We start from the raw sequence: 23669 nt of genomic DNA on the forward strand, positions 1-23669 counted from the left end.
CTCTGCCTGTAGTCAAGCTCAAAGGAGACTCCTGAGTGTTCCCGCTGCTGGACAAAATTGGACTGGAATTAAGATGTCAGTGTTTAGCGGTGAGAATAATTAACCAGTGGAATCACTTTCCGTGGAGCATGGTGGAATCCCCATGCCTGGTGCTGTTTTAAATCCCGAGGGGCTGGTTTCCTACAAGCTCGGCAGTCGCTCAGACAGGAATTACTCCAGGACCTGCTCTGGCTGGCATTAGAGGGGGGTCAGACGAGCTGGTCAGTGGGCCTCTCTCGATCCACTAGCGAGGCCAAGGTTGGCTCCTGCCCACTGCCCCCTCTGCTCAGCACAAGCCACATGTCAGGCTCTCCCTGTAGGTTGCACTGCCCTCACCCCACCCCCGGCATCCTGCCCCCAGCCTGGCTGGCCTCACTCACCCCAGGGGCCTTGGTATATTGTTCAAATCAACCTCCCCTCTCCCTGCCCCGTGCAACTTTCATGGAGACTCAGCTCCAGCTACCGGAGCTGACTGGCTTCCCCAGCAAGCGGGGCCAGGTGGGGATGGGCAGGTGATGGGTGTCCCTGGAGCCGGCTCTGGCTCGCTTCGTTCCGAAGCTACCACAGCTTTGCTCGCTCAGCTAATTCTCCAGCCAGCTGCAGGAGAGTGAGCGGATGCCCCGGGCACCAGGAGGAGGGGATGGGTCAGGGGTGCCCTGTGCAGCAGGGAGCAAAGATCCGTCCACTCCACGGAGCCGGCTGCATCAGTGAGCCTCCGCTGCTAACCTGGGTCATGCCACCCCATCAGCACAGCACGGCGCCTGCAGTGAGCAGCAGTGGGTGTCACCGGCCACACCCCCTGCAGACAGCCAAGCTCCCTGTTGTAACTGGCCAGGGCTGTCGCCAGTCCGTGGCCCAAGCAATGGGGCCTCCGCCCCGTCCTGGAGAGACCATTCCACAGCTGCACCCAGGTGCCTGTCAGGAAGGTTCCCCGGCTAGTCCAAGCCCCTGGTCCACGTCTTCACTCCATCCTCATCACCCCCCTGCTGTGCCTCCCTAACTAATTCCTCCTCTTCCTGGGTGTGTCCCATGGGCTGGGTTCTCCTGTCCCTTTGCCCAGCCGTTATTAACCATTTTTCATTGTGGACCCCTGCAAAATTTCATATGGGGGTGTGGATCCCTTTGAAAATCTTAGCCATAGTCTGCAGGCCCCGGGGTCCCCTGCGGGCCACCGACTGAAACCACTGCCTTTGCCGTGTCACAGCCAAGCGAGGCATCTGTGGCTGGTTTCACCATCATCATGGCAAACCCCGAAGGTGCGGGGGCTCCTTGCAGAGCGATCCTGGATCAATCTCTGGCTGGGTCCGAAAGCTGATCGGGCTGGCTGGGCAGTTTATGTCCATCACTGGCAATCTGGTCGTTCCACCAAAGCATTTGGCGAGCACATGCGCGCCAGCCACCTAGTGGCCTTGGCAAACACACCTCGGGATCTGCTGGTCTTCCAGCCTGACGGTGTCCATCTCACGAGAGCTGCCGAAACCCCCCCCCCAGTGCCGACCGAGGTGGTTGAGGAGTTTGCTTCGAATCGCCTCATTTCTGATCTTGTCCTGCGACCTGACGTGGGGCAGCTGACGAAGACGGCGAGATCCAGAACGTCAGGCCAGGGCTCTTCAGCCTTCCTCGGTGCCCGCGGGTCACTGGTTAGCACTTCTGAGCTCCCCTCAATCACGCTCCCCAGCCCCCCGTTTCTGTGTGTTGCTCCTCTCTGAGCTGACGGTGCTTCACCAGGCTGCCCCAGGAGCGTCACTAACACCAGGACACGAGCTTTTATGGCAAGCCGGCTTCGTCGAACAGCCCGACGTTGTTGTTTGACAAGATCACAAATTGGGCTGAGGAAGAGAAGTGTGGTCATGTGACAAACGTAGGGCGTGTCTGCAGTACGGGGCGTAGCGAGATCGCCGTATCTGTGCCGGGAGAACCCCGTACCAGAGCCGCAGCCCACTACCACAGACGGGTTTTCCCAACACTGTAGGAACCTCGACGGAGCGTTCCTCTGTTCCCCCAGCTGGACCTCGCCCGGGAGTGAGGTCGGCAGAGCTCCATCGACTGGGGGGGGTGGTTTTTTCACACTCCCAACCACCCTACTGCTGTCGCCTAACTGCAGAGTGGAGACCACACACTCTCGAGCGTGTTCCTCAAGTCAAGGCTCACGCCCACCAGGCCCCTGCCCCGCTTGGCCCCAGGGAGGCTGTGACGGTGCTGTCCCTGGGAGCCAGCTGAGGTCACTCAATCAGGGTGAACTGCAAACAAAACGGGGCAGACAAACCCCAAACGCTGGTGGTTATTCCAATGCTTAGATTTACCAAGCCAGCCCAAAACAACTTCTATGTTACCTCACTGGTTACTCAGCAGTCCAAACAACGCAGTTCCCTTAAAGTGCCCAGCCTCAGGCCTCCGTCCAGATAAACCTGTCAGATATGATGATGATTACTGAAAATCTTATCTCATCACATAAAAGAAAAGGTTCTTCCAATCCCAAAGGATCAGCCACATACCCAGGTCCAATTATAACTTAGATCTTACCCAAAATACACGCTTATAGCCAATTCTTATTAACTAAGCTAAAGTTTATTAAAAAAAGAAAAGAGAGCGAGTGTTGGTTAAAAGATCAATATACAGACAGACTTGAATTCAATTCTTGAGGTTCAGATACATAGCAGAGGTGAGCTTGTAGTTGCCAAAAGTACTTTTAGAAATAGTCCAGAGGTTATAGTCCAATGTCCATATTCAGGGTGACTCCAGTCAGTGACTGGGGATCTCAATCCTTGTGGCTTAAAAATGGCCCCTCTTGAAACCCAAAGCAGATCTGAGATGAAGCAGGATTGTGTCCCAGGGTTTTTATACATTTCCAGCAGCCTTTTGGCCTGAGAAAACAATAGACTTAATTCTCCTTCTCCCAAACATTCTGGCAATTAGCACAGGGTAATTTATCCATTAAACAGTTCAGATACAGGTTACCACAACCTTCAAAGAGACATAGAGACAATAATACTATTTCACTCAAGTGTCTTCCTAAATATTAATATTCCTTTTTTGATCTTTAAATCAAAGCTATAGCAATAGACAAGACTTGTCTGCTGACATCACAAGCCCTGAGCAAACATCTCCCCTTCTACCTCTAACAATGCAGACTTGTATTTCAAAGCTCTATTCATTTACATATCTTCCTAACCAGTCTTTAAAGTTCAGCGATGGGTCAGGTCAGTCGGTGAGTTAATTAACTCTTTCTGGCCCTGTCACCTTCCAATGAACTATTATATCACACTCATAACGTCACAGAGGCGGAAAGCCCGGAGGAAGTCGCAGTGACCCCACTTCCTTTTCCCGCGAGGAGATCGGCAGTGCTGCAGCTGCCTAGCTCGGTCTTAGGCTGGAGCTGGAGTCTAACTTCCTCTGTGCAGCTCCCCCGGCCGAGCGGGGATTCGCTCGAGTGCTCCCTGCAGCTGCGGCTTGTGAAATTCTGCCTTCCTCTTTCTCCCAGGCCTTCATTTACATGCTGCAAGTCAGGGCTCTTAGGCGGCCTCAGATCCCTTTGCCACCCAGCTCCCCACGGACACTGTCTCTAGTAGGCCAGGGTGGTGCCCTGCACGGCCGGGCAGGAGACCTGCACTCAGCCCTCGGTCAGCGCCCGGCAGAGGCTGGGGCAGCGCACCCTGCGCTTCAAGCCATGCGTGGGCGTGCATTGCTGGTGTGGGCGGGCTGGCCCGCTGCACTGCTAGGGTGGGGCTGTCCGGCACTCAGAGACGTGACTGCAGCACGTGGAGACTCCCCCCAGCCAGCTTTGATCTAGCTAGCTCCCAGCACAGCAGTAACGCTGGCAGTGACGCTGCCGTAGCCTGAGCTAGCCCTGCCCGCCCAGGGCCTGGGTACCTGCTTGAGTGGCTTGGGCACAGGCTAAGCTAGATCCACGCTAGCTCGGGTATGTGTACACGCAGTCACACCTCCTGACGGCAGCGTAGACGTACCCCTAGTGTGGACGCGGCTTATACTGGCAAAGCTGTGCTATTGAGGTCTGCAAGACAGACCGGAGTGCCCAGGGGGACTCCATGTGAAGGCTGTTCTCGTACATGAGGATTTCACGCTTGCTGTTTGGTTGGTGAAATCTCTAAGTACAGAACTCACAGCCACTTGGGGGTCTGTGCCCTGGTTTGTCACAATCTGCCCGGAGGTTGGCAGCCACAGTCGTGAGCCTCTCCAGCCTGCCTGACTCCTGTTATATCCTCATTTAAAAGCAGGCACTCGCCTTCTCCCGTCCGAGTATTGCCACTGCTAGCATCTGTATGCCTGCACTCAAAAACCGGTCCCCTTTTAGCTGACTGCCCGTATGGGATGTAACTGACTGGGACTCTTTTTCCTTTGACTGTTTCTCTTCAGTTCCTACGTGTACTTTATCAGCTTCTATCCTCTCCTCCCTACTAGATAGAGTCCCCTTCAATAGATCCTCCCCGATGAGACATCTCTGTCCACACCATGTTCTCTTCCATACCTGTTGGCTTTCCCCACTCCTTTCTTTAAAAACTCTACGGCCTTTTTGATTTTTCATGCCAGCAATCTGGTCCCATTTTGGTCTGGGTGGAGCCCATCCTTCCTGTGTAGGCTCCTCCTTTCCCCAAAGGTCCCCCGCTTCCTAACAAACCTAGATCCTTCCTCCCTACACTATCCTCAGCCACACATTGAGACCCTGCAGCTCTGCCTCGCTGGCCCTGTGCGTGGAACTGGAAGCATTTCAGAGAATGCTCCCATGGAGATCCTGGACTTTCATCTCTGACCTAGTGGCCTAAATTTGTCCTCCAGGACCTCTCTCCTACCTTCCCCCATGTCGTTCGTACCTCTAAAGTACCACAACCCCCGGCTCCCTCCTGCAATTGTCACGCAGTCCCCAAAGAGTCTGACTGCACACCAGAGTGCCAGCATGGGTAGAGCTCTGGGGGCACGGGCCCAAGCTATCGGGGAGCTGCAGCATGTCTCTTAGGGAATCAGGATCACGGGGTTTGACATCCCAAGAAGAGGGAACTAGCTAGGGAGTGTGGACCACAGGAATGTGCCCAAGAGGCCAGAACTAGAGATAGTGTCTGAACACCAGGAGGAGCCCATTGGCTTGGAAGCACATGGGGTCCAATATAGCAGCCTGGAGACCGTACAACCGGGGCTGTACCAGCTGTAGACACTATCCTCGCTGTGCATGCTGCCAGACGGTGGCTGGGAGCTCACACAGACCTTGCCAGCACTTCCCCTTCCCATCACGGTTCAGCTAAGTTCTTTCTCTGCCTTCCCCGGTCCCATCAGCCAGTGCTCAGCGTAGCATCGCTGTAATTCTAGCAGAAGGAACAGCGTTCTTTGTCCCCAGCCATTGGTCATTCCCCATTTAGCTGCAGCTTGTCTTTCTGAACGTCTCCTTCCAGATTAGCGAAGGCCAGAGAGCAGTAGCTCCTAAAAGCGATGTAGTCCACATCAGACTGGCCCCCACCTCTTTAAACACAGGTAACCCCCACTATGGCTAGACAGCCCCGGATGCAGGGAGAGCTGGGTGGGACCTTTGCCAACGTGGAATGACATCATACTGGGCAGTTCTGTCAAACCCAAGGCGGTTTGCTGGTGGTTCTGTTTTGACAGAGTTTGCACCATCTGTCCCGAGAGACCCCCTCAGCTGCTTGATCAGACAAGAGCCATTTGGGTACATTTCACCCCGACGGTTCCCGGGTTTTGGTTTCGTTGCCAGGCGGTCTCCGTGCAGAAGCTTGGAAGTTGTTGCAAAACTGGATTGTTGTCCTCCAGCCAGCTCGGCACACAGGACTGCGGCCCGGCCCGGCCCAGCCCAAGACTGTTTAGCTCAAGCTCAGAACTGCACGAGGCACAGCCCCTGAGTAAGGGGGGAAAGCTGACTCACACGGCTATTCCCGAACAACTCCCTTGGTTGGCACTACACTGACATACAGCGACTTCACTCCAGAATAATGACTCCACTTGGGGAGCGGAGTAGTGATTCTGGAATGGAGTATGCACCCAGGAGCTACTGTGCCACAGCTTTGGGGGGCAGTGCCCGCCCCAGCAGACAAGGCCTGACTGGAGAGAAGCTCCACGGTTTTAAACGGGGAGAGTATTTAACCATTGGATTCATTTCCCAAGGGGTGTGGTGGATTCTCCGTCACTGGCAATTTTAAAATCCAGAGTGGCTGTTCTTCTAAAATATCTTCTTTAGGAATTACTGGGGAGCAGGTTTCTGGCCTGGGCTGTACAGGAGGTGAGCCTGGATGATCACACACTACCCTTATGGATTTGAATCTATGACTTACTTTATTCCATGGGATTAGAACAGGGGTCCCCAACGCGGTGCCTCTGGGCACCATGGCGCCCGCCGGGGTGTCTAAGTGCGCCTGCGTACTGGCCGGCGGATGAGCATCCGCCGAAATGCCGCCGAGAAGCAGTGTCATCCTGATGTGTCGCCGCTGAAATGCCGCCGATTTTCGGCAGCGAGGCCTCTGGATGACGCTGCTTGTCGGCAGCATTTCGGCGGTGATGCCTGTTGACGTTGCCGCTTGTTGGCGGCATTTTGGCGGATGCTTGTCCGCCGCCATGGTCCTCTGTGGCTCGTCGTCGGGCGCCCGCCAGCCAAAAAAGATTGGGGACCACTGAATGAGAACGTGTCACCGGAGAAGGCAGGTGCTTCCTTTACCCAGCTCCGTTTGTGTTTACATTGACTCAGTGTTACTTGCCCTTGGCTTAAAAAAAACAACACCTAGTTTATGGGTTTAGCATTGTGCAGGCATGTTCCAGGACAGTTGTGGGTGCATAGGGGAGCAGGGCCCCTAGACGGGAGAGAATCCTGCAGGAGTCGGCATTAACCAGACACTCATCTAAAGCCAAAGCACAGAGAGGCTGGTTTCCAGAGGACCCCTGGACTGTAAGTTATGCATGTGGTCCCTGCTAACAGTAGTTATGGGCAGTGTTTGACCCAAGTCCGCACTGGCCCAGCAGCCCACTCTCGCTCAGTTTAGACAGAGAGGCCTAACTCCAAGCCAGCTGGTACCTCCGGCTGGGCCCCGCTGTGTCTGCGTCACTGGGAAGCAAGCGGCAGCAAGTGTCTGTGGATCAAGGAAGAGACGAGCACAGAGAGCAGGGCTGGGAGAGTTTATTTCTCCAGAGTCACAGACCCAAGCTAGAGGGGCTCAGATTTCCAGCAACGCCCCATGGTGGTCCCCGGGCAGTCTGGCTGGCCCGTGGTGACCAGCAGGAGGCAGGACTGCGTTCCCAAGCATTGCTCCGGTTCTAGGGGCTGTAGGAACTCTTGGTGGCTGCAGCCAGCACTGCCATAGCAACGCAGCTACCATGCAATGGCCCAGAGCGGGTCAGAGCCCAATCAGTCACCACGGGGCGCAGAGACTCTGGCTCGGCCAGGCACTGCCTGCGGCCACGCTGGGCAGCACTGCCAGTTAATCTTCTGCCAGAGCAGGGCCGGGAACCGAGCCCCCTGCGGGAGCTCGGCTCAGGATGGGGAAGCTCGGACAGAAGAGGAATTGGAGCAGCGGCACAGGAGGAGGGAGAGACCCAATCACACAGCAGAACCAGCAGCAAGGTAGGCAAGGGTAGGGGTGGTGATGCCTCTGTGCTCATATGGGGCCCCTCCCCCAATACTCAAGTCACCCCCCACACACACACACCAAAGCCACAGAGAGGATGGTCTCATGGGCTGAAGCGGAGACACCAGGGCAGGCTGCGAGCCAGGGGAGGAGACACCTGTATTTCCAGGGGGCGCAGGGTGGCAGGGAAGGAGACAGAGCAAGGCTGGATGAGAGGGTCCAAAAGCCTTGTTCTCCTTGCAATTCTCATCCCCCAAGGCGTCCCAATGCCTTTCCCCTGCACCCTCCTCTCCCCCGCCCAGCCCCAAATATTTGCTGTCTTCCCTTTGGGGTTTCTCCCCCTTTGCACATTCAAATGCAAAGACAGTGGCCAATCCTGTTGATGGAGGGCTGAGGGGCACAGGCACCCAGATGACTGCGGGCACCATCGTTAGAGAAGACCTGCCCGGCTCTGGTACCCAACAGAGGAAGTGCACCCAGCCAGTGAGTCACTGCATGTTACAGAGCTCAGATCCCCAGGGACACGGTGCATAGAGGGATCTCCCCCCAGAGCCCACTGGAAGAGAGGAGCGTGGCAGGAGAACACTGAGACAATAAAACCATGGAGTGAGGGACGTTCAAGGGCAGGAGAGGATGGGGATAATCTGGTTCTATTGAGTCTTGTCTGGGTTAGAAGCAGCCGGATGGATTTCTGAATCATCGGCTGGCCAGAGCCCAAGGCAGGGCTACAGGGTGAACAAACCCCGTGCCTAGAGAAGAAATATTTCCTGTATAAGCCAGTGGAGCTGCCAGAGTCAGAGGCCATACCTAGGGCGCTTTCAGCCGGCCACCAAGCCCTGCTATTTCAAGACCCGAGGACTAGCAGCTTCCAGATGCTCAGAGCAGGGACAGGAGAGCAGCCGGCAGCAGCAGCAGGACAGCCCGCGGCGCAGGAGAGGCGTCTCTCCCGTTCTGGGCGTAGTACTTGGCCACGGCCACGTTGGGGTTCCCGTTGGCAGGGTCGAACCACATCTGGATGCAGCGCCCGCCGCCCCGGTGCTCCGTGGTGTATTTGTACGAGTTGGACCAGATCTTCTCACACAGGTCTGCCGGCCGGGGGAAGACATACTTGAATGGCTGGCATATGGAGCCGCGGGGGCACCGGTTGGTCCCTGGGGAGGGGGAGAGAGGGTAGCAGTGAGCAATCTGCGGCTGGACTCCATCTAGCCAGCCTTCCCCGTCTCTGGGGTCCCAGGCTACTGGCTGAGCTGGCAACGGCCCAGCTGGCTTGTGGGAGAAACAGTCCTTCCCTGTGAGGTGAAGTTCACGGGCTTGTAGCCACATCACTCACCTCCTGGATTTATCCTAGAGGGGCTGCCTGGGCTCTCACCCCTCTGGGCTGGAGGGACTTGCTTTTGTCTGAGCAAGAAAGATGGACGGTTTAGTGCTAGTAAGAATGAGACACCTAGAAGTGCTGGGGCTGGCTTCCTCCCAGAGCTGCACCAGTGCACCTTGATCCTTCTCCTAAGGGAGTTCTGCTAACACAACATTCATTGACTCCAAGACCAGACGCAACCACTGTGATCAATGAGTCTGACCTCCTGCATAGCAAGACAGGCCAGAGACCTGCCCCCAAATAATCCCTAGGGCGGAGCTTTCAGAACAAACAAACAGCCAAATTTGATTGGAGTTTGGAGACTCCATCATGTCCCTCAGTAAATTGTTCCAGTGGTTAATTACTCTCACCATTAACAATGTCACCTTATTTCCAGCCTGAATGTGCCTAGCTTCAACTTCCAGCCATTGGACTGTGTTAGACCTTTCTCTGCTAGACAGACAAGCCTGTTACTTAGGGTTACCATATTTCAGCAAGCAAAAAAGAGGACAGGAGGAGCCCCGCCCTGTCCTGCCCTAGCCCCGCCCTGCCCCTTCCACTCCCTCCCACTTCCCACCCCCCTCAGAACCCCCAACCCTCCCCCTGCTCCTTGTCCCCTGACTGCCCCCTCCAGAGATCCTCCCCCCATCCTAACTGGCCCCCTAGGACCCTACCCCCTACCTGTCCCCTGACTGCCCCAACCCTTATCCACACCCCCATCCCCAGACAGACCCCCGGGACTCCCACGCCCCATCCAACCACTCCCCACCCCCTGACAACCCCCCCCAGAAGTCCTGACCCATCTAAACCCCTCTGCTCCATATCCCCTGACTACTCCGATCCCTCTCCCCACCCCTGCCCCCTGACAGCCCCCCCCCCAGAACTCCCAAACACCCCCCCACACTCCTTGTCCCCTGACTACCCCTCCTGGGACCCCTGCTCCTAACTGCCCTCCAGAACCCCACCCCCTACCTAAGCCTCCCTGTTCCTTGTCCCCTAACTGCCCCCTCCTGAGACCCTACCCCCTACCTGTACCCTGACTGCCCAAAACCTTATCCATCCCCCCAGAAAGCCCCCCCCAGAACTCCCGACCCCCCTCCCCTGCTCCCTGTCTCTTGACTGCCCCCTGCAGAACCTCCCTGCCCCTTCTCCGACCCCTGGCCCCCTTACCTTGCCGCTCAGACCAGCTGGGCAGCAGGGGAGGAGGAGCAGGGGAGGACCTCCAGACTGCCGGAGGCCCGATGCGAACGGCCGGCGATCTGCGAATGCAGAGAGGGAGGGAGGGAGGGAGTGCTCTCAGCTGCAGGGGAGAGGAGGGGGAAGTGGAGGAGGAGCTCTCTCTGGCTGTCAGAGTCCCATGTAAGTGGCACCATCCGGCCGGCTGCCCTGTCAGCCCCGCGCGCTCTGCATGGGGAGGGGGAAGTCCGGACATTTACAAATTCCCCCCGGACGCTATTTTTAACTCAAAAAGCCGGACATGTCCGGGGGAATCCGGACGAATGGTAACCCTACTGTTACTAAATATCTGTTCCCCACGTAGATGCTTCTAGACTGGAATCAAGTTACGCCCTAACCGTCTCTCTGTTGAGCTAAACAGATGGAGCTCCTTGAATCTATCCCTACAAGGCAGGTTTTCTAATCCATTCGTCAATCTCATGGCTCTTCTTGGAACCCTTTTCAATCAACTTCCTCCTGGAATTGTGAGCTGGACCCAGGATTACAGCAGCATTCGCACCAGTGCCAAACACAGAGGTGAAATCACCTCTCCGCTCCTACCCGAGATTCCCCTGTTTAAGCGTCCCAGGATCCCATAGTCCTTTTGTCCATTTATCTGCCTCCCCCCGCGCCGTTGCCAATCTTCTTCCTGGTCACTGCTTCCCAGGATAGAGTCCCCCCCGAGTGAATTCGGCCTCATTCTTTGGGCCTAGGGGTATACATTTTGCTGTATTAAAACACACATCGATCGCTTGGGCCCAGCTTAATCGCTCTGTATCAGGGACGTGTCCTCTTCGGTATTTACCACTCCCCCAATTTTTCAGTCATCTGCAAACTTTATCCGGGACAATTTCATATCTTTGGGGCCTTAATAAAAACGTTTAGTAGCGTAGGGCCAAGAACCAGTCCCTGGGAACCTCACTGGGAACACGCCCGCTCAGCGATGATTCCCCATGGACAGTTCCATTGCGAGACCTGCCAGTTAGCTGGCTTTTTATCCATGCAACGGGTGCCGGGTTCCCACCCGCTCCCCTCCACCATCCAAGCCCCACTGGGGCTAGCACAGAGACCCGATGAGACGACAGCCCCCAGTACTGCTCTCCGGATCCCAGCCCTCAGTCTGTAACCAGTCAGGGGGCTGCTGTCGTCAAGGGAAGGGAGAAATATGAGCCCCTCTTCCACTTAGCGTGTCCAACTTTCTAATCGCACAGCAAGACTGAACATCCCTGCCTTGCCCCCTGGCCCACTCCTTCTCCAAGGCCCTGCCCCCTGTTCGCTCCATTCCCCCTCCCTCTGTCGCTCGCCCTCCCCCTCCCTCCCTCACTTTCACCGGGCTGGGGCAGGGTTTGGGGTATGGGTGGGGGGTGAGGGCTCCGGCTGGGGGTGCAGGCTCTGGGGTGAGGCTGGGGATGAGGCGTGCAGGGGGGGCTCAGGGCTGGGGTGGGGGTTGGGGTGTGGGAGGGGTACAGGGTCCCGGTGGCACTTACCGCAGCTCCTAGGAAGTGGCCACCAGGTCCCTGCAGCCCCTAGGCTAATGGGCAGCCAGGGAGGCTCCATGCGCTGCTCTCACGCCTGCAGGCGCCACCCCCACAGCTCCAATTGGTCGCAGTTCCCGGCCAATGGGAGCTGTGGAGCCAGCACTCAGATGTGGGCGTGGGCACCTGCCTAGGGGCCACAGGGACCTGGCAGCTGCTTCCTGGAGCCGCCAGGGCCCTTTTCAACCAGACAAAAACCGGATGCCTGGCAACCCTAGGTACGCGGAGTGCGATGGGTTTTCTCTCAGCGGCTCACTGACCTGAAGTCCAGTTCCAGCCCTTGTGCCAGTTCTCTTTGCAGGTAATGGCGTCCTCGCAGTCCTCCCACCACAGCTCACAGTCCTCCTTGCACAGCGGCACGTTGAGGATCCTCTCTCGGCGCCAGCTGGTATCCGCCTGCGAGGACACGGGGCTGTGAGCATCAGGGGGCAGCTCTGGGCCACAGTCACCCCCAAGCCGCCCCAGGGAGCAGGGGTTACCTACATGCTCTTCTCCCCCCCGGGATCTAGCTCCAAGGAATGGCGTTGCACAAGAACGGAGCCAGTGTGAGTCCCAGCAGAACCAGGCCCAGTCCCCAGGGGAAGGGAGAGCCTCACAGTAGCCTCCCCGCACACCTGAGCGGCAGCAACCACAGCCCAACGGGTGTCCCATGCAAACCACCCCAGCTCGGTGTCCAGGAGAGCTCCTCTGCTCCCAGCCAGGGGTTTGGAAGAAGCCAAGTCAATGCAATCTCTAAGACTGCCTCCCCCGTATGCACCCAGTACGAGCCCCGTCACACCGGGACAGAAGCAGCCTGTTGGACTGCTGGGTCGCAACCGTGCTGATGGGATTTGAGAGGTACATAAAACACAAGGGAGGTTTTCTTCATTGGAGCCACCTGCCCCAGGTACCTTTGGAGGAGATTGTCCTACCCGCATGCAATGGGCCCCCGCCCCATATGGATACAGGGTCACTAATTGTTGGGGAATTGAACCTGGGACTTTCAGCACTGCAAGTGCACACCTCTGCTGCTTGAACTGAAGGAGCAGCAACTCTTTGCAGCCAGCTGTTATTCACGGGGGACCCGCCACTAGAGGGAGCCGTGAGCACACGCACCAAGCCAGCCTTCTCTCCCACCCGCAGCGCCCAGCCCCAACGCCCCCTGTGACGTTATGAGTATAATATAATATCTCAGTGAAAGATGACAGGGCCAGAAAGAGTTAATTAGCTCACCGGCTCACCTGACCCATGGGTGAACCTTAAGGACTGGTTAGGAAGATATATAAATGAATAGAGCTTTGAAATGTAAGTCTGCATTGTTAGAGATAGAAGAGTAGATGTTTGCTCAGGTCTTGTGATGTCAGCAGACAAGTCTTGTCTATTGCTATAACTTTAATTCAAAGATCAAAAAAGGAATGTTAACATTTAGGAAGACACTTGAGTGAAATAGTATTATTGTCTCTATGTCTCTTTGAAGGTTGTGGTAACCTGTATCTGAACTGTTTAATGGATAAATTACCCTGTGCTAATTGCCAGAATGTTTGGAAGAAGGAGAGTTAAGCCTATTGTTTTCTCAGGCCAAAAGGCTGCTGGAAATGTATAAAAACCCTGGGACATGATCCTACTTCATCTCAGATCTGCTTTGGGTTTCAAGAGGGTTTCCTTAAGCCACAAGGATTGAGATCCCCAGTCACTGACTGGAGTCACCCTGAATATGGACATTGGACTATAACCTATGGACTATTTCTAAAAGGACTTTTGGCAACTACAAGTTCACCTCTGCTATGTATCTGAACCTCAAGAATTGAATTCAAGTCTGTCTGTATATTGATCTTTTGACCAACACTCGCTCTCTTTTCTTTTTAAATAAATTTTAGCTTCGTTAATAAGAATTGGCTATAAGCGTGTATTTTGGGTAAGATCTAAGTTATAATTGGACGTGGGTATGTGGCTGATCCTTTGGGATTGGAAGATTGGAAGAACCTTTTCTTTTATGTGATGAGATAAGATTTTCAGTAATCATCATCATATGTGACAGGTGTGTGTGGATGGAGGCCTGAGGCTGGGTACTTTAAGGGAACTGCGTTATTTGGACTTCCGAGTAACCAGTGAGGTAACATAGAAGCTGTTCTGTGCTGGCTTGGTAAATCTAAGTATTGAAATATCCACCAGCTTTTGGGGTTTGTTTGCCCTGTTTTGTTTGCAGTTCACCCTGATTGAGTGACCACAGCAGGCTCCCACGGGCAGCACCGTCACACCCCCTGACCTGGTCGATCCAGGGCCCCAGGTTGGGCGAGCACTCGTACAGACACGTGTCCTGGATGAAGTGCTGCTTGCACTTGTCTGGCATCACCCCGCAGTGGTTCCAGTTGAAGTTATACAGGTAGGACTGGTCCTGGTGAGCCTCCATGCTGGTGTTGGCCGTGCAGCAGGCGTTGTCTTTCCACAGGACACACTGTGAACACAGCGAGAGACGGGTACGCAGGGGACTCCGGCAGCTCGCCCAGGGGGCAGACAGGATGCGGTGGATGCAACTGCATCACTGGCCTCTAGTGATGCACGGCTGGACTGCTCCTGCCGAGGCCAGGCCCAAGGCCTGGCGGTGGGGATAGCATTTTGCCCTTCTCTTTGAGGCTCTCAAAGCACTTCACAAGATTAGCGAACGGAGGGGCCACGCCTAGGCAACGGGGAGTGAGACGGGTGGATCACTCTGCAGGATCAACGGGGGGGGGGGGGGGGAGAGAGTGGGGAGGCTTCGTTTCAGAAGGACAAAGTGGCCCTCTCTTGCCTGCTTTGCGGAGGCTGGTTTTGCCGGGTCCAACGCTGCAAGGTTTGGGGGAGCGGGGGGGAGGCACTCCCGATAGGACAGTGTCAGTGAGTGACGGATCCTGCAGCCCATCCAGGAGTTGCCTCCCGAGGCTGGCCCTATGGGAAAGGGCCACAGAGCCAGGCCCCATGAAAACAGTCTTGGTGCATCGCAAATACCTTCCCTCTAGCACATTTGGCTCCTCCAGGCGCCCTCTGTCGAGGCACCCGTCTCTAGTGGAAAGGAACAAGCCTGCAGTGGAAGGGACGACAGGCCCAGGTGACTCAGTTATTCGTCACCCAGCGCCCTAAGTGGTGTGGCATCAGCCTCACGTGTCACCAGGCCAGCACTTCCTTACCTGGTCATGCAGCGCCTCCTCTGGGCCTGGCTTGGTTTTGTGGTGCTTGGCGTCCATGCACATGTTCAGCACAGATTCCTTCGCAGCACTGGCCACGCAGGCAGCCAACAGCCCCAGCATGGCCCACCGCGCTGCCATCTCCCTGGGACCAGAGTGAGGGGGGTGGAAGAGAAGACACGTTAGAGCAGATGCCCAGATGTGACTTTGCTCCCCTCATTGAGCGCACGCTATGCCGACAGTTCCCCATGTAAAAGCATCAGTGTTAAGGTGCTGTAGCAGGGGTGGGGAAGCTATGGCAACTCTCCACGCCGCGAGTGGCCGGCTCGCCCTGCTGCGGGAGTAGGGTTACCATTCGTCCGGATTTACCCGGACATGTCCTCCTTTTTGTTCTAAAAATAGCGTCCGGGGGGAATTTGTAAAGCACTCAAAATGTCCGGGATTTCCCCCCTCCCCCCCCCCCGGCAGAGCAGAGCGAGCAGCTGGGAGGGCTGCAGGAAAGTCCCGGGCTGGACTCCGGAGCAGCTGTAGAGGAGCCGGATCCGCCCTGCATTCTGAGCCGGCAGCTCTCCCCTGCAGCCCGGTCCAGCAGCACTGTGCAGGGCCAGGGACCGGGTTTTGTTGTGCTGGGGAGCGCAGCCACGTGTCCCGCTTGCACAGAGCCCAACACCCTGTTCTGAGCAGCAGGGTAAGGGGGCCAGGGGGCAGGAGAAGGGGCAGGGAGGTTCTGGAGGGGGCAGTCAAGAAACGGGGGGGGCTTTTTGGGGGGAGTGGAGAAAGTTTTGGGCAGTCAGGGTACAGGTAGGGGGTAGGGTCCTGGGGGGAAGTTGGGGGCGGTCTTAGGAGGGGGCAGTTAGGGGACAAGGAACAGGGAGTCTTAGGTAGGGGGTGGGGTTCTGGAGGGCAGTTAGGAGCAGGGGTCCCAGGAGGGGGCAGTCAGGGGACAAGGAGCGGGGGGGGTGGGGGGCTGGGAGTTCTGGGGGGGAGCTGTCAGGGGGCAGGAGTGCGGAGAGGGATCGGAGCAGTCAGGGGACAGGGAGCAGAGGGGTTTAGATGGGTTGGGAGTTCTGGGGGGGGGCTGTCAGGGGGCAGGAGTGGGGAGAGGGATCGGAGCAGTCAGGGGACAGGGAGCAGAGGGGTTTAGATGGGTTGGGAGTTCTGGGGGGGGCTGTCAGGGGGCAGGAGTGCGGAGAGGGATCGGAGCAGTCAGGGGACAGGGAGCAGAGGGGTTTAGATGGGTTGGGAGTTCTGGGGGGGCTGTCAGGGGGTGGGGAGTGGTTGGATGGGGCGTGGGAGTCCCAGGGGTCTGTCTGGGGGTGGGGGTGTGGATAAGGGTTGGGGCAGTCAGGGGACAAGAGGCAGAGAGGCTTAGATAGGGAGTGGAGTCCTGGGGGGCAGTTAGGGGCAGGGGTCCCAGGAGGGGGCAGTCAGGGGACAAGGAACGGGGGGAGGGTTGGGGGTTCTGGGGGGCGGGAAGTGGGAGGGGCAGGGGCGGGGCTCCTCCCGTCCTCTTTTTTGCTTGCTGAAATATGGTAACCCTATGCGGGAGGGGAGCTGGGGTTGCCATGCCGTTAAAAGTCCAGTCAGCTCCGCGCAACTTCCAGAAGCGACCGGCATGTCCCTGCAGCCCCATGGCGCTGGGGCGATCAGGGAAGCTCTGCGCGCTGCCCCCACCCCCAGCGCTGGCTCTGCAGCTCCCATTGGCTGGGAACCGCGGCCATTGGGAGCTGTGGGGGCGGCGGCACTGTGCAGAGCCCCCTGGCCCCTCTGCCTAGGGGCCAGACATGCCGGCCACTTCTGGGAGCAGCACAGATCCAGGGCAGGCAGGGAGCCTGCCTTACTCCTGCTGCACCACCGAACAAGAGCCGCCTGAAGTAAGCGCCACCCCGGCCGGAACCTGCACCCCGAACTCCCTGCCACAGGTTGGAACCCCCTCCCGCACCCTAACTCCCTCCCAGACCCCACACCCAGCACCCCAACCCCCTGCCACAGGTCGCAACCCCCTCCCGCACCCTAACTCCCTCCCAGACCCCGCACCACGACCTACACTGCCTTCCCCAGGTCGCAACCCCCTCCCGCACCCTAACTCCCTCCCAGACCCCGCACCACGACCTACACTGCCTTCCCCAGGTCGCAACCCCCTCCCGCACCCTAACTCCCTCCCAGACCCCGCACCCAGCACCCCGAACTCCCTGCCACAGGCTGGAACCCCCTCCCGCACCCTAACTCCCTCCCAGACCCTGCACCCCCACCTGCACCCCAACCTCCTGCCCCAGCCCTGAGCCCCCTCCCGCACCCTAACTCCCTCCCAGACCCCGCACCACGACCAACACTGCCTTCCCCAGGTCGCAACACACTCCTGCACCCTAACTCCCTCCCAGACCCCACACCACGACCTACACTGCCTTCCCCAGGTCGCAACCCACTCCCACACCCTAACTCCCTCCCAGACCCCACACCCAGCACCCCAACCCCCTGTCACAGGTCGCAACCCCCTCCCACACCCTATCTGCCTCCCAGACCCTGCACCCCCACCTGCACCCCAACCTCTTGCCCCAGCCCTGAGCCCCCTCCTGCACCCCAAACCCCTCATCCCCAGCCCCACCCAGAGCCCAAACCCCCAGTCAGAGCCCTTACCCCCTCCCACACCCCAAGCCCCTTCCACAACCTGGAGCCCCCTCCTGCACCCTGAACCCCTCATTTCTGGCCCTACCCCAGAGCCTAGGGGAAGCCCCGAACCTCCATGCCCCCTGCGGGGCTGTGTGTGGCCTGTGATTGATTTTTTTCTGTGGGTCGGTGGCCCTGAGGTTCCCCACCCCTGTGCTACAGCCTAGTGCGCTATGAAAACCCAAGAGAAAGTGACCACGAAGCCACCTTCTGGCGGCTTTTATATCCTAGGCATCTCAATGAGACACAAGTGATGCCCCCACCTTTTTGACTTCTCCTTTGTCTTGAAAGTCTCACTCGATGCTCTGAGCTGAGCGCCCACAGTCTCGCCTCAAGAGTTGCTTGTTTCCACCCTTGCTGTGAGCTTCTCTCCACCCAACACCCACCCGTGGGTGCATCCCTTCTCTTCCCTCTGCATTACAGCACCAGACACTTGCTTCTGGTTGCACAATCCGACCCTTGCCCAGAGATTCAAGTGGCTGAGCACTACTGGCTTTGAGCCAGTGGATTCCTGGCCAGCTGCTGTTAACCAGTCTCAGATCCAGTCAAATCTCTTTCTGAACATTAGCATGGCCAGCTGTACAGGCCTCTGTGAGGTAAGGGCGAGGCTCGCCCCACAGCTGTGCAATGGGGAAAGGGTTAAGCATTGACACTGACCATCAGCTCTCCCACAGGCAGGTCTTTCATAGACTATCAGGGTTGGAAGGGACCTCAGGAGGTCATCTAGTCCAACCCCCTGCTGAAAGCAGGACCAATCCCCAGACAGATTTTTGCCCCAGATCCCTAAGTGGCCCCCTCAAGGATTGAATTTACAACCCTGAGTTTAGCAGGCCAATGCTCAAACCACTGAGCTAACCCTCCCCGTTTGCACAGACTCCACGTACTGCAGACTGTTATCATATACAAATTCACAGTCCTGCCTATAACCCGGCACCTTCAACTCCAACACCCCCCCGGCCTTTGGGTTGGGAGAGAAATCAATCCGGCACCAACACCAGGCCCTATCACCTCTTCCTGTGACATTACCCCTTTCACAGATGGGGACACTCCTGAACTCATCTCAGTGCTCTCTGAATGCAGGCAACCATAGCACGAGACTGGAATCCCTCAAGCGGACACAGGGGGAGAAGTAGAATTTATAAATCATCCGGTTGTTGTGATCCCCTAGTCTGACCTGCTGTATAGCACAGACCAGAGACCTGCCCTGAATTAATTCCTGCTCGAACAAGAACAAATCATTCAGAAAAACAGCCGGTCTGGGTTTAGAAGGTGCCAGTGATGGAGACTCCACCATGACCTTTGGTAAGTTGTTGCAATGGTTAGTTACCCTCCCTGTTGTAAATTGACACTTTATTTCCAGTCTGAATTTATCTTCTTCAACTTCCCCAGTCACTGGATTGTGTTAGATCTTCCTCTGCTAGACTGAAGAGCCCTCTACTATTAAATTTCTGTTGCTTATGTAAGTACTTGGGAACCGATCAAGTCACACCTTAGCATTCACTTAATTAAACTAAACAGATCTAGCTCCTGGAGTCTCTCTGTGTGAGGCAGGTTTTCCTGTCCTTGAGTCGCTCCTGGGGCTTTTCTCTTAGCCAGCTCTAATGTATCAATAAGTTATTCTAGTAGCCCTTTAACTGGGGTGGGGAAGGAAACTACCATACACCTAGCACTGTCTGATTACTGTTACCTTCCACTCAACTGGGACAGGGAAACCAGACTAGTCAGTTACACACTAGCACAATGTTATGCTGTGAGGATCACAAGCCAGAAGAGCATGTGAAACTCACAAATGCCAGTTCAAAGGGGAATTGTAAAGGGAAAGAGTAAAAATTATTTCTTTTCATTTTAGGTTACTGGCTTCTGCATCCCCTGAGGTAGTTTCTACAGCCCTTTGAAGGCAGAAGATACAGACCTGAGAGCAATGCTTAGATTGCCCTCCCTCCTTTTTAAAAACATAATAAAAATATTTGTCAGCCTCCCATTTTTCCGCATTAAGTGATTTCCTCCATCTTCAGGTACTAGCCTATAAACTACAGATTAAGGGCCCCCTCCCTACAACAGCCTTATAAAGCATTGTCAAAGCTAATGACATTTACACCTAAACTCTAGACATAAGACACCAGCTAGCCTTGATCACATCAGAAAAACTCATTAAAACATCAGGGGAACATACCTTACAGAAAGGCCAAACCAAAACAAGTTCTTCTCAGTAGCTTCAAGCAACTGCTTAGCAGAGCAGCTACACCTCTGGAGTTAATAACAAAGCCCCCAGGTCTGAACGCTTTTGAGCAACTCGGGTGCTGTGGTTAACAAGGCTTTAGTTTTAATCAGCGCTCATTACCTTCGGAGTTAGTAACAGACAAAGAGCTCACTGTGTTTGCCCGGAGGGCAGCCTAGTGCCATGGAAGAAGACAATCCAGCTCTTCATTTCAAAGGTCAGATGTCTGATCAACCCTTGGCCAATGAGTATAGAGTCCAACCTCCTGGGCACTTTTCCTTTGCTCTGTATCTCATGTGAGATAAAGGAGTCATAGAACTTCTTGCTCAGGCCTCTTCCTTCTAATCTTTCAATAAATAACCCACTCACCTGAGGGCTCTACCTAGCCTGTGTTTGCATTGACCTGGGATGCCCCAGTACAGATCAGAGAGGTTTGCTATGAGGAGGTGTTTAGCATAGCGTGACTCACACACTGTCACCTGCCAGAGCTGGGATGTGAACCCAGGACTTCTGCAGCCCAGGCCAGGCCAGCCCCCTGTGCACTAGGCCATGTTGCATCTCTCCAAGCTACTCTGTGGTAGGGTGACCAGACAGCAAGTGTGAAAAGTCGGGACGTGGGGTAGGGGTAATAGGAACCTATATAAGAAAAAGACCCCAAAATTGGGACTGTCCCTATACAATTGGGACATCTGGTCACCCTACTCTGTGGACACCACTTTGAACTCCTTGGATGCGCTGTAATCGCACAATGGTGAATATGTGAGGCACAGTGGGCTAGTGGTTAGAGCCCCAGAATGACTGACAGGCAAGCTGGCCTGCTCACCTTTGAGCTCTGGGTGAGAAAAACACCATCGAAGCACAAGCGGTTCTCGTTATCTTCACTCCAGAGATGTTACCACACAAGCAAAAGTACCTGATAAAGTGACAGGAGCAATTCACTTGGGTGAACTTCAGGGTAATCTCTATGGGATCTGGATCACTGCGGCTAATTACAAAGGCAAGGGACTTGCTAAAAGCCACATTTCCATATACAGGAATAGGGATAATCAGAGGACAAGCTGCCCCCCGGCTAAGCTGGTTGTGTAGTATAATGCAGCTCATTCTGTTTTTCTCTTCCCAGTAAAGTCCCCCCCTCTGTTACACTTTTTGGCGTTTCGTTCCTTTGCAAGGGTTAGTTTTATTTTCCTTAATGGTCCCTGGCCGCTGGGCTTTACGCTCCTGGCCAGCTAGCAGTATTGCCGATCTTCTCAAGGGCAGCACCCCTGGATGTCTGGCCAGGGCGGCTTGTCAGCCCAAACACGGGAGGTGCAGTCCACCCAAGAGTTCCCAAAAGCCACAACATCCATTTTGCATGTTTGTTTGTTTTTATTGACTTGATATTGACAGATTTAAGGGCAAATTGGGGGTGGATTTAAATGTCACAACTCGCTCTCTGCAGTAGCCAAACACCAACCCCCAGAATTCAAAGCATGTGGGGCTGCGTGAGGCTCAAATCTCGGTATAGCGGAGAGTGCCTCATGTAGTTGCCTTGTTCCCATGGCAGTTCACCACGCCCAGGAGGCATTTTATCAGGGCATTGCTGGGGTGACCATCTGCTGCTGCTTCTTCCTTCTAAGTAGCTATTACACTATACGTTGAGGGGAGGAGGGAATTGGTATTTTGTGATTTGTGTCTCACCTATCAAAATAGTCAGGCACCACCACAGCTTGCCCAGCAAGGAGTCGCATGGGTGCCAGAAAAGAAGGGAAGAGGCGTAAGCCACCCCTCAGGGGCATGGCTGGTGACGAATCGGGGGCTCTGGCTGCATCACTTCTGAACTGGGGGTGACTTTGTGAAATTGTGTCATGAAATGACTGGGTCGTGAGAAACCTCTATGCCCGGGCTGTAGTTAGTCATTGGCGGCATGTATGTGTGGTCTTTCAGTGCGCTGCCCCAGCTCTGTGCAGACGCGGCACACCTCGACCAAACGGCCCAGTAAAACCACAGATCCGTTTCAGTAGCGACAGCGCTTGGTCAGGTTTATTGTCAATGAAGCACGGTACTAGTATCCCGTTGACTCTATAGAACTACTGAGCCAAGTATGCCCGTTACAAGGGACCAGCCCAGTGAATGGTGGGATTTTCCATTCCCCCCCTAGGCCAGACAAAGACACTCCCTCTGAGACCTCTTTATACCTTGATGCAAACAAGTTACATGTTGCCTCTCTGATGCGGTTAGTTACCACCCATCACCTTGTATATGTTGGTTCAATGAAAACATTTCTATCCATCACCCTGTCATCCTGACCTTATCTTTAAGAGGGGTCAGCATGTTCCTGTTATCTTTGGGGAATGTGTTTGTACCGTACTTGGTATTGGGGTGTTTTGATACCACACTTCTGGAATGTGCTTGTGTGAGTGGTGTGACATTCTCCTGGTGTTATCTGGGCTGGTGATCTGCTAGGTCACTCCAATCCTTGACTCTGGGAGCCAGAGTTACCTTGCTCTGCTGTGAGAACCCCCACTCCTGGGCTGTTCACACACAGCCTCTAGCATGTAAGCTGCTCCCAGCTACGTGAGTGAGCACTTTTGGCCAGCTACTGCTTGGATTGTGCAACCAAACAACACTAGCCAATATCTCGGGTCCCAGACACGACCCTAGGAACCTCCGCCTTGCAGTGTCATTATGCCCCCTGGACGCTGCAAGCTTATATGAGTTTGTCAATTTAACAAAGAAATTGATATGTACCAGCCTTGTTATCCCAAGGAGAGTCTCTGACATGCTTCAAATCAAACAGACAGCTTCAGGTAGAATAAACAAATTTATTAACTAAAAAGATAGATTGTAAGTCATTATAAGTCAAAGCACAAGAAGTCAGATTTGGTCAAATGAAATGAAAGCAAAACACATTTTAAGCTCATTTTAACACTTTCAATGCCCTTACAAACTTAGATGCTTCTCACCACAGGCTGGCTGGTTGCTCTACAGCCAGGCTCTCCCCTTTGGTCAGCGCTTCAGTCGCTTGGTGGTGGTGTCTGTAGATGGAGGTGGAAGAGAGAGGAAGAGCAGGGCAAACGTCTTTCCCTTTTATCATGTTCTTTCTTCCCTTCTGGCTTTGCCCCCCGCCCCTTCAGAGTCAGGTGAGCATTACCTCATCGTAGTCCCAAACTCACCAAGGGAAGGGGGGTGACTCACTCGAGAGTCCAACAAATCCTTTGTTGCTACCTAGGCCAGCGTCCTTTGTTCCTGTGAGGCTGGGCTGGGTTTGTCCCATACATGCCCTGATGAGGTGTGAACTGCCCCTCTGCTCCTGGAGAGTTTTACCTGGGCTTGTTTTAAGACATGAGGACACATTTTCAGCCTCATAACTATATACATGAAATTACAACCTATAACATCACTATAACAATGCTCAGTGCATCACAAGCCTTCTGAAGACACCCGACATGACAAATTTTGCATTGGATATCACACAATCATATTATAAGGATGAACGTGGGGGTGCTGGGTGTTCCCCCGAGGTACAGAGCATCACAAGTGGTCTGTGCCTACCACTTCTCAGGAATGTTTGTTTTTGCAATACCAGCCATGTTCTTGCCAGGTTCTGTGAACTTGTAAGCAGGCATGTTTTATAACAGGGCCTGACTTCTGCTCCCAGCTTGACTCTTACTACCTTTGCTTCATAGCAGCAGGGCTTGACCACTACTTTAGTTTAAACCTCGGGCCTCATACCAGGTCTCTTACACCAGGCCTCATGTCTCAGGCTCTCTTTCTACTACACCGGGATCCCCCAGGAGTTAGCAGGGCTGTGTCAGGCCAGAGACAGGGGCCCTAACCACTGCACCACCCTGTCTCATCCCAATGTCCACTGTGGGACGTTCAAGCCCCACAATCATCTCAGAGGAGTAAAGAGCATTCTGGACAAGACACCATCCCCTTAGGCAT

At 55.1% G+C, this 23669-nt stretch overlaps 1 protein-coding gene and 1 long non-coding RNA gene across 6 annotated transcripts; one reads left to right on the forward strand and one right to left on the reverse strand.

Moving 5' to 3' along the window:
• Nucleotides 1–7153: 7153 nt before the first annotated feature.
• Nucleotides 7154–22838, reverse strand: LOC101931390 (folate receptor gamma). 5 transcript variants are annotated; one of them, XM_065596476.1, is made up of 5 exons: nt 22688–22838; nt 14864–15005; nt 13966–14154; nt 11981–12116; nt 7154–8767 (listed from the first exon to the last, which is right to left on the reverse strand). In XM_065596476.1, exons 1-5 carry the CDS (start codon nt 22816–22818, stop codon nt 8493–8495), a joined length of 873 nt encoding a protein of 290 aa, XP_065452548.1. In that variant the 5' UTR covers nt 22819–22838; the 3' UTR covers nt 7154–8492. The 5 variants fall into 5 exon arrangements, with proteins under 5 accessions (XP_065452548.1, XP_065452566.1, XP_023965160.2 ...); XM_065596494.1 differs by lacking the exon at nt 22688–22838 and adding an exon at nt 20115–20189; XM_024109392.3 differs by lacking the exon at nt 22688–22838 and adding an exon at nt 19869–20106.
• On the forward strand, nt 18046–19503 carry LOC135983661 (uncharacterized). The gene is made up of 3 exons (XR_010601389.1): nt 18046–18123; nt 18608–18829; nt 19377–19503. It is a non-coding gene; the product is annotated as an uncharacterized LOC135983661 (long non-coding RNA).
• Nucleotides 22839–23669: the final 831 nt, after the last annotated feature.

Source organism: Chrysemys picta, chromosome 1 (genome assembly GCF_011386835.1).
Source record: "Chrysemys picta bellii isolate R12L10 chromosome 1, ASM1138683v2, whole genome shotgun sequence".
Classification (NCBI taxonomy): Eukaryota; Metazoa; Chordata; order Testudines; family Emydidae; genus Chrysemys; species Chrysemys picta.